Below are 20,162 nucleotides of genomic sequence, written 5' to 3'. Positions count from 1 at the left end.
GAATTTGCCTTACTTCTAATTTTTGGTTATTATACACACTTTTGTTATTCTTGTTCGTGCCTCTCTGTGCATTAGAAGTTCAAAATGGGAGGGAGGGGAGTCAAGGAAGTTGAGCCAAAAGTATAAAAGCGGAAAATATAGGGGAAGATGAAGTTTGAACCAGACATCCATATTTTCAGCAAAGGAGGAAATGGGAGTTATAATAATGTACTGGAAATATCTTTAGACTAGGAGTTGGGAGATACGGGCCCTAGCTCTTGGTTCAAAAACTAGATCTGAGAGTAAAAAGTAAGATTGGATACTTGAAATCTCAGGATATTTTCAGACTAGAAGAGATCTTAAAAATCATTCAATTCTACCACCTAATTTTAGAGAAACTAAAGCCCTATCCACAAACTAGAACGTGCTTTTTTGTTTGTTTTTGCCGAGGAAAATTCGTTCTGAGCTAACATCTGTTGCCAATCTTCCTCTTTTTGTATGTGAGCTGCTGCCACAGCATGGCCACTGAGAGACGAGCGGTGTAGGTCCATGCCCGGGAACTGGACCTGGGCCGAGGAAGCAGAGCGTGTCAAATTTAACCACCAGGCCACCAGGGCTGGCCCTAGAATGTGATTTTGATGACCCCTAGCTTTGTGCTTTTGCCCCACACTCTGCTGGAGGGATTTAAAAAAAAAAAGGTTTGAATAGTCACTGTGATAAATGCTTATAGAGAGACAATAAGGAGTGAGAATGGCTGATCCATAAGGAGGTTACAGTTAAAGACAGCATAAAGTCTTACCGATCCAGTCAGCACAGCCCTGATTTCCAGCACCCTTTAGCAACTCTGAAGGGGGAAAAAAATAAACAGTGGAGCTGTCCCAAAATTAGGGATGGGCTTGGCAGACTATCAAAGCAGTAAGGACATTACTGAAAAGCCTACTTTGATTGTCCAAATGGTAAGGAAGAAACATTCCAATATACTGACCTGCAGCTACCTACTCTTCAGATTGTTTATAGACAAATGTTTTAAATAAGGTAAGCCATTCTTCCTTGCAGTTTTGTGTAACGGTAGCATGCTTTTTCCTCCTGGTATGGCACACCTCATCTAATGATCGCTGGGGCCTATTAAAATGACTGATTCAACACAGCAATACAATACAGTTACAACCACAAAACTGGATTTCTGGACCCTGAGCAACTATAAACTTGTCAGAGAATACAAAAAATAATGTGACGAGGATTTAGCACAATAATGTTTCTAGATTAACTTGTTACATTTCCTTAGAAGTCAATGGTACGTAGTTTTCCAAAAGGGACAAGGTCCTAAATATCCATTTAGTATTTAAATCTCAGAATTCATATCTATATCGGGGTGTGTGTGTGTGTGTGTACAGCTTTGAGGGATGTGTTTATATTATTTATAAACACACAGATGCATATGCTTCTTAGTTTTATAGAAATATTTACTATTTATCATTACAAAATAAGTACTTATTATAAAATAAGCTTTTATCATCATAGCTATAGCACTATGTGTTATAATAATCTTTAGATATTTTACAAAGTTCCGAAGTTTGAATGAGGTGAGGTTCTAAGCTCATTTTTCCAGCTCTCCTTTCATTTTGTGTGTGTGTGTGTGGGTGTTTACATAGATAGATACATATGCATGTATTTATATCAAGGAAAATGCTTTGGAGACGGCAGAATAGTAATTAAGTTTCTAATATGGCTACAATTACTGAATTTAAAAAATTCACAGAACTATAGGGGCCGGCCTGGTGGTGTAGTGGTTAAGCTCGGCATGCTCCACTTCGGTGGCCCAGGTTTGCAGGTTTAGACTCTATGCATAGACCTACACCACTCATCAAGCCATGCTGTGGCAGCAACCCACATACAACATAGAGGAAGAGTGGCACAGATGTTAGCTCAGGGACAATCTTCCTCAGACAAAAGGAGGAAGACTGGCAATGGATGTTAGCTCACAGCCAATCTTCCTCACCAAAAAAAAGAATTCACAGAACTATTAAAATTTTTCATGTAGGGAGGGAATTCAGAGATCATCTAGGTCTCCTCCCTTACAAGGAAAGCAAGACCTCAAGATGTTAGATAACTCATATAACATCTATAGCCTACTAGCAGTAGAGATGAAAGGAAAAATTATTATCTCTGGCTTCTGGTACAATTCTCACATCAATGCATTACATATCCCCAAAGAAGTCATCTGTGTTGGATTCCAGGTATCCTTTTTGACAATTCAGCTGCTAAACCAAGTTTAGTATTAAAATTAATACTTTCTCCATTGGCTTTCCCCAAAATAACAAAAAAAGGAAGTCATTTACTTATGAGTTCATTAAGTTTCAACTTTTCTTGATTTAGAAGATATGAGTATAAGCAATATGTCATGTGTTTGTCCCAGGGCTGAATTAATTATTTTCCAAGAAAATCTGTCTTCAAGAACTGGTTAGCAAGTAACCATATTAGGAAATTCTATTCTCGCTACTGAATCCTCCTTTAGACCTGTGGTTTTTTCACTAGTAACACCCATGGGACTTTCGATTGGCCTTATTTACTAGAACACGAAGAAAAAGAAAAACAAGTACAAAATAACTATTCCCCTTCTCTGCAACAGATAAATAAATGCAAGATACTACAGAAGTCTCTCATGTAATAAAAAGATTTCTTACTGACGTACCTCTTGGCATGCTTTAATTGACAAAATTTGTACCAAAATAGAAATTTCTTTAAATGAAGATGCTAGTTTAAGAAAAAGTACTTCAATTACAGTTATTATTGTGAAACCAATATCCATCAGAACAGTTACACTGCATTAATCACTGTACAGGCAAAAGAATTTAGCAAAATAGCACACAGGCATGTATCACTTAACGACAGGGATACGTTCTGAGAAATTAGGCAATTTCGTTGTGCAAACATCATAGGGTGTAATTACACAAACCTACATGGTATAGCCTACTACAAACCTAGGCTATATGGTACTAATCTTATGGGACCACCATCATATATGCAGTCCATTGTTGACCAAAACATTGTTATGTGGCACATGATTATATTGCCTTCCAGTCTAGTAGAATTCTGCTGCTGTATAATTATTATGAGCATCAGTAAAAAAGATTTGTTAAGTTTTATGGCTCAAAAACATTCCTCAAAGCTGCTTATAAAATAAATTTTTGAATGCTGCATCATCTAAAATATATCAGAAAAATCTATTAATTAAATTATTCCTTTTTTTAAAATTACGAATTCATAGTTTGAGAGGAACTGTTTCCTTAAACAAGTTATAGCTGCACTGAGATATACACTTTGCAATCACTTGGAGAAAAAGCTACTACACCTTCACTATAATATTTACCATGTCAATTATTTAAAGTCTGACTTAATTGTTTCTTTCTAGACATAATTTTAGAAGCTGAGTTTCAAGTTACATTTCTGGGTTACTTTTAAGATTTAATGATCTCATCTCTTCCCATGTTGCAGAATTGATTTAAATTTTAGGAACTGGAAGCTGAAGTCCTGAGAACACTTGGTTTCTAGAATGCAATCCTTGTCTGAGTCAGCCTCTGTCACCTTGCAGCCTGGGTCAGGGAGTAGAAAGCTTAGCCTTAATGAGCTATTTCTGACAAAGGTCAATATAGAAACTGTGAATCTATCTAGACACTGCTGCAATGACTTCATTGCACAGACTGCATTTTAGACGTAATTTTATCCTGGCTATGCTTCCTCTATTAACCATAAATTTTATCTCCAAAACTGACCCGTTACCTCATCTCTATCTCATATAACATTCAATTCTAACTCTAACAGGTGCCTATCTCCGCACTCTTAGAGCTATTTTTTTAGTTTGTCTATAGTTTTCAGCATTCCTACACCTGTAAAATACAGTTTTTATATATTCATTTTTTTGTATATTCATTTTTATGTATATTCATTTACTTGCATACAAAAATAAATGCACCAATTACATGTCTCTCTGAGAAATGATCATGTTACTCTACATATTGTTTGATAATGTTAACTTCTATATTTATCTGGTTCTGCAGCTTCATCAGTAGTCAAATTCAATTAAATAAGTGTCTTCTACTTTCCAATGCATAGCTACTTTTTTAGTATTCTATAGTTACCCTCAATAACTCAGTACTGTAACTGGACTTCTACTGTCTGAAAAAGCACAAAGAATAAAATTACAGGCATACTTTGTTTTGTTGCACTTTGATTTACTGTGCTTTGCAGATACTGCGTTTTTTACAAATTGAAGGCAAAACTCTCCACCAGCAAAAAGATTTCGACTCACTGAAGGCTCAGATGATGGTTATTAGCATTTTCCAGCAATCAAGTATTTTGTTTGTTTGTTTGTGAGGAAGATTAGCCCTGAGCTAACATCTGTTGCCAATCCTCCTCTTTTTGCTGAGGAAGATTGGCCCTGGGCTAACATCCGTGCCCATCTTCCTCTACTTTATATGGGACACCACCACGCATGGCTTGATAAGTGGTGCGTTGGTCTGCACCCAGGATCCGAACCTGCGAACCTCAGGCCACCAAAGCAGAGCATGCGAACCTAACTGCTACACCACCGGGCTAGCCCCTGGCATTAAAGTATTTTTTAAGTAAGATTAGCATTAGCATTTTAAGTAAGATATGTATATTGTTTTTTAGACATAAGCTATTGCACACTTAATAGACTACAGTATAGTGTAAACGTAACTTTTATATGCACTGGGAAACCAAAAAATTCGTGTAACTCACTTTATTGCAGTGGTCTGAAACCCAATATGCAACATCACCGAGTTATGCCTATTTCTTTTTCAGGACTTTTAAATGAATTAAAAATAAGGGTGTCAGTTTTCCATCTTTAGACTAAAAAAGGGAAGTAGCCATCATTTTTATTTGCCCAATCAGAAAACTAGATCAGTAGCTATCTCCTGGCCTCTGGACAATGCTGTTTCTCCTTCCCTCCACAACTATACTTGTTGAATTTTGTTGTTCAAGGCCTAACAAATACAATCAAGTTATATTTTATTATACCATAAGTGAAAATGATACTGCATTCTTTCAATACATGGTCTTAATTTTGTTAGATTTCATTGCTAATTAGGGGCTCTTAAAAATCTTTAAATATATCCTTTTTATATGTTACAGAGCTCAATCTTTCCTCAATATCAAGTACTCAAACCACATTAGGTAGTAGCACCATATAATATATTGGAAACATTTGTGGTTAACTACAAGACATTGTAAAGTGTTGAGTCATTTGTGCAGTGCCATGAGATGATGATGACATCAGCACTTTTTAAGCGCCAAACTGTGAGGTCAGTGGACTTCTCAAGACCTTTCCCCCAATCAGTGGTGACTGGTATGATGAACAGATGACCACAAAGTTGATGAGCAACACTAGTTAGCCATTTTACTGAGTATGAAGTGGTATCTCATAGCTTTGATTTGCATTTCCCTAATGATTACTGATGTTGAGTATTTTTTCATGTGCTTATTGGCCATTCATGTATTTTCTTTGAAGAAATATCTATTCAAATCCTTTGCCCATTTTTATATTGGGTTGTCTTTTTATTGTTTAGTTGTAAGAGTTCTTTATATAGTCTGGATACAAGTCTCTTATCAGATATATGTTTTGCAAGTATTTTCTCCCATTCTGTAATTTGTCTTCACTTTCTTGACAGTGTCCTTTGAAGCACAAATGTTTTTAATTTTGATGAAGTCCAATGTATCTATTTTTTATTTTGTGGCTTGTGCTTTTGGTGTCATATGCAAGAAGCCATTGCTAGCCCAAAGACACAAAGATTTATTCTCATGTTTTCTTCTACGAATTTTATAGTTGTAGCTCTTAAATTCAGGTCTATGATCCATTTTGAGTTAATTTTTGTATGGTGTGATATAGGGATCTAACTTTATTATTTTGTATGTAGATATCCAGTTGTGTCAGCATCGTTTGCTGAAAAGACATTGAATTGTCTTGGCAGCCTTGTCAAAAATTAATTGACCATAATTGTGAGGGATTATCTCTGGACTCTATTCCACTGATCTTTAAGTCTATTCTGAGGCCAATACCACACTGTCTTGATCACATAGCTTTGCAGTAAGTTTTGATTTTGGGAAGTATGAGTCTTCTAACTTTGTTCTTTTCAAGATTGTTTTGGCTATTCTGGGTACCTTGCATTTCCATATGAACTTTAGGATCAGTTGTCAATTCTTGCTAAAAAGGAAGCTGGGACTCTGATAGGGCTTACACTGAATCTGTATATCAATATGGAGAGTACTGCCATCTTAACAATTTTAAGTCTTCCAATCCATAAACACAGGACATCTTTCCATCTATTTGGGTAGTCTTTAATGTCTTTAAACAGTGTTTTGTAGTTTTCAGTGTACAAATCTTTCACCTCCTTAGTTAAATTTATTCTTAGGTATTTTATTCTTTTGGATGCTATTGTAAATGGAACTGTTTTCTTAAATTCATTTTCAGATTGTTCATTGCTAGTGTATAGAAACACAACTAGTTTTTGTGTGTCAATCCTGAACCTTGCAACTTTGCTAAATTAATTTATGAGCTATAATAGGTTTTTGGAGATTCCTTAAGATCCTCTATACATAAGACTACAATATCTACAAATAGAAATGGTTTTACTTCTTCCTTTCCAATCTGGATGCCTTTTCTTTCCTTCTCTTGCCTAACTGCCCTGGCAAGAACCTCCAGTACAATGTTGAGTAAAAGTCATGAGAGCAGACATCCGTGTCTTATTCCTGATCTCAGGGGAAAGCATTCAGTCTTTAACCATTAAGTATGACATTAGCTGTGGGTTTTTCATAAATGCCCTTTATCAGGCTAAGGAAGTTAATATAAGGTATTTTCATACTGAGATTTGTATCTTTAGTAATAAACCAAGGCTAAGAAGAGCATTTGACTAAACTTTCCAGAAATCAGACCCAGTCTAAAACTGTAGACTTTTGATCCAGCTGCAGTTATATATTTCAAACCTACAATAAAAGTTTAATTTCCCTAACCCCACAACTTGTCTTTAACGGAAGCCAGTATCCTTTAGGTACTATTAGATGAGGTAAGAGTTTTAACAAAAGTTCTGCCAAACCAATCTTGTAATTTGTTTTCCTCCTAACAGACAAATATACATTTTTTTCTAGAATGTGCATACTGTATATAAAGGTATATGTTCTTTTAAAACAAATGTCATACAAACACCTAAAATATGCAGCTAAAACCAGTTAAGATATGCTCTTCCTGCCCAAGAATCCTAGTCAGGTGATGTACTAAGAAACCATTGCCTAACCCACGGTCACAAAGATTTACTCTTATGTTTTGTTCTAAGATAAGGTAAATCAAAACAACCACTCTGTCAAAATGTCCATGTCAAATGGGGACATGCAGATAGTGTAGAAAAAAATATTATATTCAATATCATGTCCAAACCATTGGGATAAACATAACTAATACATCATAAATTCTAACACCAAAAAGTTGAAATGATTTATGATATTCTAGTCTCCAAGTATATACAAATTTTTACCTCATAAAAATGCTTACCATTTTCAGCTCATGGAATGAGAAAGGAATAAAGACCTCACAAGTGGAGCATGAACTCCATCAGGTAACTGGTCCCCTTTATAAAATTACCTGTCTTTGTCTTAGTGCACTATATAATATCCTAATGAACTGAAAGAATCAATTAGCCTCTTAAAAAAAAGTTATTCTCTTCTTATAAGCAAGATACAGTCCTGCATGGTAAAAATCCTTTAAGATGTTCCCACTTATCAAGTTTTTTTCTTTTTTTTTTTTTTTTTTTTTTTTTAAAGATTTATTTTATTTTATTTTATATTTTCCCCCCAAAGACCCAGTAGATAGTTGTATGTCATAGCTGCACATCCTTCCAGTCGCTGTATGTGGGACTCTGCCCCAGGATGGACGGAGAAGTGGTGCCTCGATGTGCACCCGGGATCCGAACCCGGGCCGCCAGCATTGCAGCGCGCGCACTTAACCACCAAGCCACAGGGCCGGCCCTATCAAGTTTTTTTCATATAACTTTTTTACATTTTAAGAATTCATTAAATTTTCCACTTATCTCCTATGAAATTACTTTATTATAATAATATGTCTGTTGAGCTCTCAAGAGTATTTTATATATTTGTCATTTCTCACTTAAGTTATTATAATTCAATAACATATTGTTGATTATAGATATACTCAATAGCACATATAATCATTTTTCATTCAATGAATATTTACTGAAGGACTCCTATGTGCTAAGGGTTAATAAGACAAAGTCCTTGCCTTCTTGCAACTTATATTCTAGTGAAAGAACTCAAATAACTCAAACAAATAATTCAGACAGAGATAAATGTTAAGGTGACAGAAAAGGCAATGGGATAGAGAGTGACTGGGGGGCAATTACTGTTGTCTAAGGAGATGACCTGAGAACGGAGAACTAAATAATGATGAAGAGTTAAAGTAAGGGCTTTGCAAGCAGAAGGAAGAGCAAGTGCAAAAGCTCTAAGATGGAAATGAACACGGTGTGTTTAAGGAAAAGAAAGAAAGCAGTGTCAGCTGGACCGTAGGAGACAAGGGATGGAGTGGTAGGACTTTGTAGGCCACAGATTTTATCTAATAGCAATGGGAAGCCAGTGGAGGATTATAAACAGAAATGACATGCTCTCACACATCGTTTGAGAAGATCACTCTTGTTGCTAAGTGAAGAATGAAGTGTAAGGAGGAATGAATAGTAGCAGTTAACAGAAAATAACATTCTTTCTTTACAGTGTTCTCTTAGTCCTCTCTCTTCCTTTCTGTTCCCAATTCCATCACCTGAGTGCTGGTTCTTATATCCTTCTATGACATGGGCTACTGTAAAAGCACCCAAACTAGTCTCCTTGCTTCTATAGCTAGACTGTACTTTTTTATATATATAAATGCTTTGATCAAGCCTATCTCTTTGCTTCAAAAACCTCAAAAATTCACTACTGCCAATAAAATAAAATCCAAATTCCTTCACATTCAACAATATTCCACAATCTAATCCCAAACCACCTTTCCAGCCTCATTTCCCACTAATTTGACAGACTTTGCTGTTCCACTCAATATGGTCTACTCACTCTTTCCTGAACACAGCTTATGATGCCACCTTCCTGCTTCTATGGCTCTACTCACACTGACCCCTTCTCCTTATTCGTTCCTTAGATTCAAATCTATCTCTTCTTCATGGCTCAGCATACATTCTCCTTGACTATCCAGAGCAGTGGTTTTTTGACTATGACCACAGTATTTTAAATTATGACCCAGGATACACAAGTTTCACAATTCCACATTTAACTTTACTTCAAACAATGCACTGTGGTTATTTTCTATTCTATTCTATTTATTTTTCAAAATGACTCACTAAAATGATTCACAGACCGACCTTGAGTTTGAAAAACTCTTTTAGTGCACCTTTCTAGACGTTCACTGGTAACTAGATGCTGGTATTGAAAGACGAAACCTATAATTACCAAATTATAATAACTTTAACCTTAAGGATAGGATAGGGTCAGTACCTTACACTTCGTTTTATCTACCATGATGCCAAGCACATTATTTATTAATCATTACTGAAGAGAAAGACTGTTATTAAACATGACTATCATATTTATGATCAGATAGGATCATGATTAGGACTGTTTTGTACTCCCATCACCTTGCTTCAAATTGTAGTTATGATGGTCAAAATGGCTAGTTTTCAATAACACTGTGACTTAACTTTCTGTATTCCTACCTTACAGGAGTATGTAACAGTCTTGCAGAGTGGGGGAACACATAAGTACTCCATAAATGCTCATTTTCATCTTTCTCTCAGAAGTATGAGAAAGTCTCTATATGCAGGACACCTATTACCATTCATTGGACATGCTTCTCTTTTATCACAAATACTCTGGCATTTCTGCTCTGCCTAGGAAGGCATTATTAGACCAGGGTCCTCATTTGGCCCATTTAGCTTTGCCCAAGTTGTAATAAGGGTAAGCCTTTGTTTCAATGGAATGACAGCTATTAAAGTTGAATGGCCTCTCCTGCAGCCAGCACTAAGGTTCCTGACCATTAAAGTTCTGCTAAAGTTGTGGACTCTTTCAAAAACATCATCAGTAATTTGAATTAAGAAAATGAAAAAGCAATGAAGCGATCTAAAATCTGTACTAAATGGTTTCTTCTCTGGCAAAGGACCCAACTCATAAGATAAGCCAATGGGCAACGTGAATTCTTAATTCTTAAATCTCAAAGACTTGTTAATTTTACCATGAGATGATTCACACAGGTTCCTGAGGAATACAGAACATCTAAAGGTATTCTGATTCCCTTTTACCTCCACCTTCTGAGACTGTAATGACCTGTTGTGGATCTAGGGGGACAGGGTGAGTACACAAGTAACAAATGTTCTGAACCATCTAGACCAGGCTCAGTGTAACCATCAGGGTTTTAGGCAGAAATAAGCCCCCAGGACCTATCCAAGAAAGAATCTGAATTTCTTTACCAGTCCTGAAACTATGTAAAGCTCCCTAATGGGCTTTGGGCATCTTGGAGTAATTGTGGGCCAGAGCAAATTACTCTGGGCCCGCCAGATCCCAAATCTCCACCATTAGGCTTCCCTCTGAGATCTGACAGTATATGAACCTCAATATTTGTTGACTAATGTGTCCTCAAGGCCAGACCCAGGGCTTTAACCACCTTAGAGCTTTGTCTGAGACAGCCATCTGGAATTACTCTGTCATTCACTAACAATTTAAAATCATCTACTCTAATTCTCACTGCATTGCCCCAGTAAAAAATACTAACTCAGAGCAGCTTTATATGCAAGATTTTAGAACCAAGCTAAAAAAACAACTTCTGACATGAATATATTATATATAAAGTGGCAAAATTTCAAGAATATAAATTACTTCAGGAATATCTTTTCAGAATGAAGACAAAATCAAATTACCCTTTTGATAGCAAATTACTTTTCTTATATAAGCTCACAATCAAAAGCAAATGAAAGGTAAAGCTAAAATTCTATTTATTTTAGAGAATGCTAAAGCTAGGTTAATTTTCTTTAACGTCAAATAAAAATGGTGCCTTGAAAAATAAATGACCATTATATAGAACTGGGTGGGGGCTTAAAAAATATAACAACAATATAGGCTTAAATTTTAAAAATATTCCTGTGCTGCCTTCCTGCTATTTGGCTAAAACATCTCCCTCCCTTAAAATCATCCGGCGTCTATGAATATTTTTGTTTTTTGCTAAATAACAAGCCAGTGACTTTTCAGAAGTGGAGTACAGGTTATTCAATTGGATTCTTCCTTTGGCACTCACCCTCTGACACATTCCACTAAATCAGAGATTTACTTACATTGATAAATACCCCTTTTAAAAACAAATACACCTTGGAAAAGTTAACTTTATATTACCTTTCAATAAAGGCTCAAGGAAGAGAGGGAGGGAAGGAGGGAGCAAGGGAAGAAAGGAGAGAGGGGAAGAAATAATTTGGGAAATAATGACTAGGAATATCAGAAGATGATGAGAGAACTATGCCTTAAGTGAGGTAGGGTAGGAAACCAGCCAGAAAGTCTTAGACCTAAGTAAATAAAAAGGGAACAAAAAGCCTTCACTAGAGACACTGGAGATCACATACAGTTCAGATGATAAAAGCCTCATATGTTACACCAGTGCCACAGACAGATAACTAGATTAAACAACTTCAGGGCCTATCAAAGTAGTACTACCGGTGATAAAGTTATCAATAAGTCAGAAGTGATATGCAGAATGCATTAAACAAAGTTTACTCAAAGATTTAAAAAGCTCCATTCCAAATAGTTTACTGAGGAGTCTCTTTACTCCAGGGTTAAACAAGTTTTTGCCAGGTTTCCAATGAGGGTCTTCCAAGGACCACAGTGGGGTAAATAACTGGGTGAAATAACTATAAAACCAACATGTTTATCAGTATTTAAAACATGTGGCCCAAAATAAACTCTGTGCTCTAATTTGAAGTTCAATATAAGGCTTCATTTTTAGAATCCTCAGAGCTGTCATTTCTCAGTCTTTTTGCCATGTGTAAACTAGCCAGATACTTCCTTTAATATACCGGAAATATAAGGCAGAAAAGGGATTCTTTAAAATGAAAGGTCTCCTGCCAAACTGCTTTGCCACAAACTAGCAAAACATCTTTGACTAGACAACTAAACTTGCTCTAGTTTTATCCTTCACTCAATATTAAAGCATCAAATGCATCAAATGTTAGGCACTAAGGATACGAAATTGAACAAAACAGAATCCCTGCCTTTAAGGCAGTCATAGTCATTTGGCAGAAAGAAACATATGAACAGATAATTACAATACTACCTAAGTATTACAATAGGACATATGAACAGACCATTGTGCAAACAAAGTGGTAAAAGCCACTAAGTCAGCCTGGAGGATGATGCTAAGCCTGTTCATGAGGATTTGACATTTAAATTCATCTGCAATGAGGCAGTTAGGCTAGTCAATCCGTAAGGTCCCTTCTATTTAAAAAAAAAGCAAGACAAAAAGTTGAAGGTCATGGAGATCTTGTTTGTTAAAAATGGCTGGTGCAGACAATTCTGATTTCTTGGTTATTAATCTAACCTCTGTATCAAAAAGAGAATATTTTACTCATACAATCCTCATTTTCTCTCCCAAACTTGTCCTCTTCCTATATTCCTTTTCTTGGTAAATGGTAACACCATCTAAAACTTAACTTTCCATAGTCAACTAGTCACCAATTTCTATTGATTCTACTCCACACTATCTCTTTACTCTGTCTACTTCTATCTCCAATAGCTACCATCATCTTTTACCTTAGAAGCTTCCAATAGCCTCCAAAAGAGTTTTCCTGTCTCTGAGATCCCTTCTCCCAATGAATCAGTTCTTCACACTGTAGCCAAAGTGATCTTTCCAAAACACAAATCTGATCATTCAACTGCTCCCTATTGCTCTCAGAAAAAGTCCACACTCTTCAACATAGCTGTCAACATCTGGCCTGGCTTGCCTTGTGCTACAATCTTTTATACTCACATTGAACCTCTTGCAGTTTCCTCAACATACGGTGCTCAGTCAACCATCCTCTGTAGAGCCTTCCAAGACTCCCTCAAAAGAGAATCAGGTGACCGTCCAAAATGATCTTTCAGCACCCTCTGCTTCTCCATTACCATACTTACCACACTATAAAGTATTTTAATTACCTGTCTGTCTCCCCCAGGAAGCTGTAAGTTCCTTAAGGACACAAACTATCTTACACATTCCTGTATTTCCTATGTAAAGCATTATGCCCATGAGGAACTAACATATAGTTTATGCTTAAAAAAGATTTGTTGAATGCATGAATAAATGAACAAATGAATGAACTGCAGAGAAAGAAAACTGAACGTCCTACAATCTGTCATAATATTAGCTACACTACAGAAACCTAATCCTTTAGCAAGACCATATTTAAGCCATGAGCCTATCACAACTAACCTGTTTTCAGAGACAGAAATAAAAAAAGCTATACCATAAACTAAAAATTCAAATAAGCTTAAAAATGTATTTATGTCTTCCAATTTAGACAGTATAAGGTTACTATTTAAGTATTTTTTTGGAAAGAATACATATATATCAGAATCATGATATGGTATACATTTTAAACATAAAATTACAACTACATATGCACTATTACATTATTTTCACAGGTAAAACATAAATGAAAGCTGCATCTCATCACTGACTCACCGATTCTTTTCCAGCTCATTGTGTGTAGACCTTAAAGGGGGAAAAGAAAAAGAGCATTAGCCATATTTTGTTGCTAAGGCTATAGAAAGGGGGATTAGTTTAGTTACTGCTATACCACACCGAGTGAAGTTATTTAACAATGCAATATATGGTCAGATTTCTATAATCTCACACATCAAGAAGAAATAGTCTACATTCACTAGGACTGTTCATTCTGATACAGTATTTTCAGTTAATTCTAAATATTCTGAAACTGGAATTTCATTGTTATTTTAATAAAATTAATACTAGCACATGTTCTCTTGCCTACTTCTAATAGCCTACATTTTGTTGATTTGTAGACATATCAGAAATTTTAATTCAAACATAATCCCATTTTTGTTTAAAAAGAAAAAAAAAGGAGTAGTACTTCTATGTCCTCTTCCACCTACACTTACCCATTCCTAAAAATGGGGGGAAAAAACATTTTGTCTAGCATAGAAGCTGAAATAGGCTTGCCTTACTGCTAAGTGATACAGACAAATTCAAGCCTTTCTGCCTTTTGTGCGAAACATAAACAAGAAAAAGTTATACAAGGAAGAAAAATAATATAAAAGAAGAGATATTAATAAATCAAGAAATACATTTTTTGTGTGTGTGTGTGAGGAAGATCAGACCTGAGCTAACATCCATGCCAATCCTCCTCTTTTTGCTGAGGAAGACTGGCCCTGGGCTAATATCTGTGCCTGTCTTCCTCCATTTTATATGGGATGCCGCCACAGCATGGCTTGACAAGCGGTGCATCGGTGCACGCCGGGGATCCGAACCCGGGCCACCAGCAGTGGAGCGCGCGCACTTAACCGCTACGCCACGGGGCCGGCCCAAGAAATACATTTTTAAAAGACTGGAAGCGTATACCTCAACATGCTAACAACGGTTGTTTTCTTTTAGTGAGTTTTTTCGTTTTGCTTATCAGTATCTGTTATAACAATACTTATCTATTCAACAAGCATAGTGTCTGCTAAACAGTGTGCTAAGCAGTTAACAAGCATTATCTCATTTTATCCCCAAAATAACCCTTGTTTTCTAAACAAGAATACTGAGGCTCAGAGAGGTCAAGAGACATGCTCTTGTCCCAAGAGTTTAAGGAGCAGCCATGATTTCAGCTCAGGTCTTTCTTACTCCTTAACTAGTTCTTAACCACCGCCAAGTTCTTAACTACTTAATGACAAGCAATACCGAAGACAGGTTAAAGGCACAGACTCTAAGGCCAGACTGCTTGTGTTCAAATACTGTGTGGCCTTATTAGTCCCTTCATTTCTCTGTGATCAATTTCCTCAAAACAAACTCTATCTAAAGTTAGCCACTATCAGAATTATCTTATACTAGTTCTCTTGAATGAACATGTATTACTTTAACGAGAATTTAGCATTAACAATAACAGGAATTTTAGGGGCCGGCCCGGTAGCATAGTGGTTAAGTTCCCACACTCCGCTTCAGCAGCCCTGAGTTCACAGGTTCGGATCTCGGGCATGGACCAACGCACCGCTTAGCAAGCATGCTATGGCAGGCGTCCCACGTATAAAGTAGAGGAAGATGGGCACGGATGTCAGCTGGGGGCCAATCTTACTCAGCAAAAGGAGGAGAATTGGCAACAGATGTTAGCTCAGGGCTAATCTTCCTCACCAAAAAAAAAAAACAAATTTAAATGACAAAAAACACAATAACAGTAATTTTATAAAGGAGAGTTTAAGTTCCTGTCACCAGAACTACAACTGTAATGATTTAATATATTCTGGTTAATGTCAAATGCCTTCAGAACATTACCTTACTGATTACTTTAATCTCATTTACTATTCCAGTGGATATTTAATAATCAAATTTCTAAACTTTAACAATAAGAGTATTTTTGTCAGTCTCATAATTTGTGGAAATTTTACCCACTTGTCATAGTTCAAGAGCCAAAAGCCTTCTTTGAGTTACTGTCTCCTGTCTACTTTTTGCTTTCTTAGCAGTTTCATAAGGTCCAAGTGACACAGGATGAAAAAGACTGATGTCCATTTTCAAGAGATTATCTTAATAAAAGGACTTCTCCCTCAAAAGAGGTTAAAAAAAAATAATCTTAGGATGCTTCAAGAGTTCAGCCAAATTAACGCCAAGGATACATACAATTCAGATGGAAGAAACTATAAAAACATAGAACTTTTAGTCTAACAGAGACTGAGAGTTCAAAACCCAATAAATAAATTAAATTATAACCAAATTTCTATCACCATATAAGTATTTACAAAAAGTTTTGATTAAGTTCTTGTTTGTTTGAATAAAATGTCAAAGTAAATAAGTTAGAAGAGGGAAAAAGCATATTTTAAAGAGATTTGAAACAAAAAATATTGTTCAAAATTTGAATGAGTTATCAATAATGAAATTCCCCACCCCCTCTTAGTGAGCAAGTTTTGGTTTAATTGCCTTTATCTGAGAAGAAAGCTTAGAACAAGTAAAACAAAAACAATGGAATATGAGAGTAAGTAATAAATGAAAACAATCTACTTAGAGACAAGTAGACCTTTTACCATAAACTTATTCTAAACAGTCTGGCAATCCTACATACGGCCATAAATGCAAAAGACAATATATCCAAAGATAACCAATTATTGAATTCCAATATTATATTGAGCCTATTATCAAAGTTAGCACCAAAAGAACATAATCTGACCTACTGCTGTGAACAAAATTAAAACAGCAGGTTCTTCCCACCTCTCAGACTTATCTTCTTTCTAAAAAAAATATAAAATGATAGCTAAGAATATGAACTTTTTCACCAAACCAAGAAAGGCATGCCATATCTAGTTACACCACTAGCAAAATTTAACAAGATTTCCAAATACCAAGAGGCAAAAATGATCATATATGTACAAATCTTTACCATATTGCCATGTTCTTCCAATGTTTAAAAAATGCGTCAGGGGCTGGCCCCGTGGCTTAGCGGTTAAGTGCACGCGCTCTGCTACTGGTGGCCCGGCTTTAGATCCCGGGCATGCACCGAAGCACCGCTTGTCTGGCCATGCTGAGGCTGCATCCCACATACAGCAACTAGCAGGATGTGCAACTATGACATATAACTATCTACTGGGGCTTTGGGGAGAAAAAGGGAAAAAGAGGAGGATTGGCAATAGATGTTAGCTCAGAGCCGGTCTTCCTCAGCAAAAAGAGGAGGATTGGCATGGACGTTAGCTCAGGGCTGATCTTCCTCACAAAAAAAAAAAAAAAGTGTCATTAGTGTTTACTCCCATTTTGATGGCTTTTTTGCGTGTAATATCAAGTCAATAAATACTGAGTATATTCAATGTTCAAGACTGTCGTAGGCTGCAAGGAATCAAAAACAGTCTCTAGTTGGTAAATTAAGACATGTATAGGAATAATTATAACTCAAGGCAAAATAAACATATAAAGAAAGGTACAAAGTCTTGTGGGAGTTTAAAAGAGGCTGAGTTTACTTCCAAATGGGGCTATGAGGAAAAACTTTAGAAAAAGGTGGCATTTGGTCTGGGGCTTAAATGATAAATACATTTGCTACTAGTAAAGGCTGGACCTGGTGGGGAGAGGACAATTCCAAGTGGAAAGGATAGCATAAGAGAACAAGCAAGTTGTGAAGTCCAAAACAAAACCAGAGAACAATGTATAGGTCATAAAGACCTCTGGTGTTAGAGGGGAAAAGTCCTGAGTTTAAATGTCAACTGTATCACTCATACTAGCTGTGTAACATTGGACAAATTATTTAACCTCTCTGATTAACAGTTTCCACATTTGTAAAATTGGAATAATACCACATGCCGTGGCTAGATTGCTGTGAGAATTAGAGAAAAATATGTAAAAGCATCTAGCATGTAATAAGTATTCAATAAATGTTATCCACTGCAAATATTCTTATTATTTTTAACAAGACTAAAAATATAATACCCAAAATGATGTTAAGTACACTACATGGGACAACAGATTGGTAGGTTCTCAATAACACTTGAAATTAGTCTGGAAATAAACAATGATAAAAAAAACTGAAAGAAAAGATAGATATTTTCATCATTTAGTCATTTACAAGGACAGAACAAAGTTTAGGGTATGACAGAGAGCAAGATGCCTAATTACATGTACACAGAGAAAATAATGATCCATATAGTGCTGGCAATAAATGAGTAATTGAACACATTACATACTAGCACACTCAGAACTAACCTCTGCTTCTCTAAGCCTATGCGTCCAACAAAGTCCTTCCAATAATGTGGCACTGAAATATTCAATTATGATAAATTCCCTGTAAGGTTGAGATGTTCCAAATAACCCATCTGGTTAGCCCACTTTTCTTCTCCAAATAAAATGTACCTCTGAAAGCAAACACTAATGAACTGCCTTTCTTTCAGATACCTTTACTCTGAATGCTTAACAACTTCCAAGGACAGAGAGAAAGACATTTCTATTATTTTACCATTGAATCACGGGTAATCTTTTTCACAAATAACATCCCTTTGAGAGAGACATGCTAATGCATTCCCTATTTGAATGGGAGTCATTATCTCAACCAGACCAGGGACTTTTCATTGAGTACAACACAGCTCTAATACATAAACTTTTAATTCTTTAGGGCGCAGCTTGGTAAAGCCAATGAAATGAAGCAAAGAATTGAAACTGCACAAAATGGTACAGTTGGGCTCAAGAGTAGTGCCACCATGGAAGGAAAATAAAAGTCCACATTCCCAGAATTAATATTCTCTTCTAGCAAAAGAAAAGACCTCTATCTTTGTTGAATTAATGAGCCAAGCCCCAATTTGTTAGCATTTTTGTTTCACTTAACTTTCTAATCCTAAAGTATCTAATGGATGTTGCCCTCCACACAATGAAAAAAACACATTCTATGGAGCTAAATGATTATCTTCTAACTGTATCCTAAAGCTTATACTTCATATACACATACTCAAAGGGCAAGGAAAAAAGAAAACGTCAGCCACATTAGAGCAGGGGTCTCCAAAGTATATACCTGAAGGAGGTTGAAAAAGAAAATCTACTGGTATTAGTGGAATAGGAAAACTTCTATTTATATTTATTATTGTTCTTACACTTTATTCTGTATTTATAAAATATTAGTACAGTAATACATGTATACAATTATAAATACAAATACATATATTGGGGATATAGAATTTTTTGCTGCTAGTGGTATAATAAAATGGGCAATAAAGTTTAAACACTGTAATAGAAGAAAATCATGCTAATTGCCAATAAAGTAATTCTTTCAGAAAGGTAGTTTTGTACATTTGTTTCTATCAAAGAACTACCATATGATCCAGCTATTCCACAGCTGGGTATTTATCCAAAGAACATGAAAATACAAACGCGTGAAGATATATGCATCCCTACGTTCAGTGTGGCACTACTCACAATAGCCAAGACTGGGGAAACAACCTAAGTGCCCATCAAGGGACGAATGGATCAAGAAGATGTGGTATATATACACAACAGACTACTACTCTGCCATAAAAAAGATGAAATCTTGCATTTGTGACAACATGGATGGACCTTGAGGGTATTATGCTAAGCGAAATAAGTCAGGGGGAGAAAGTCAAATATCATATGATCTCACTCATAAATAGAAGATAAAAACAATGAACAAACACACAGATACCAAGATTATATTGGTGGTTACCAGAGGGGAAGAGGAGAAGGTGGAGACCAAAAGGGGTGACTGGGCACAGGTGTATGGTGATGGATGGTAATTAGTCTTTGGGTGGTGAACATGATGTAATCTACACAGAAATTGAAATATGATGATGTACACCTGAAATTTATATAACGTTATAAACCAATATTACCTCAAAAAATAGATAAATAAATTAAAAAAATGCAAAGTAAAAAAAAGCTCACTCAAGAAGAAAGAGAAACCCTGAATAGCCTTGCATCTGTTAAAGACACTGAATTCATAATCAGAAACCTTTCCACAGAGAAAACCCCAAGCCCAGAAGTCTTCATTGGCAAATTTTACCAACCATTTGAGGAATAAATAATACCAATCCTACAGAAAATCTTTCAAAAAATAAAGGAAGGGGAAACATTTCCCAACTCATTTTGAGGCCAGTATCACCCTGATACCAAAACTGACAAAGAAATTACATTAAAAAAAAAACCAAACCCACAGACTACTTCTCTGATGAACACAGACACAAAAATTCTTGACAAAATATTACCAAATTGAACCCAACAACATATAGATGTGTAGCACAGACCACACTTGAGTTTATGCTAAGGAGATGACTCAAATTGGGAGCTGGTCATGCCAGAAAGACCAAACACGTGAAAAGAGGGTTGGGGCTTTGAGCCACTGATAACAGCCCAACTTCCCAACCTCCAGGGAGAGGAGGGTCACTAGAGATTGAATTCAATCATGTGACCA

General features: G+C 36.0%; 1 protein-coding gene across 2 annotated transcripts in view; it reads right to left on the bottom strand.

Annotated features, from left to right (window-relative positions):
* Nucleotides 1–20,162, bottom strand: part of MXI1 (MAX interactor 1, dimerization protein) — a 76,125-nt gene that overhangs the window by 23,481 nt on the left and 32,482 nt on the right. For both annotated transcript variants that reach the window (XM_004428067.3, XM_004428068.3), the window contains exon 3: nt 13,745–13,774. In XM_004428067.3, coding sequence (XP_004428124.2) covers nt 13,745–13,774 — 30 coding nt within the window. The remainder of the gene's footprint in view (nt 1–13,744; nt 13,775–20,162) is intronic.

Source organism: Ceratotherium simum, chromosome 6 (genome assembly GCF_057802395.1).
Source record: "Ceratotherium simum simum isolate JZ-2026a chromosome 6, ASM5780239v1, whole genome shotgun sequence".
Classification (NCBI taxonomy): Eukaryota; Metazoa; Chordata; class Mammalia; order Perissodactyla; family Rhinocerotidae; genus Ceratotherium; species Ceratotherium simum.
This window is presented reverse-complemented; position numbering and strand designations above follow the sequence as displayed.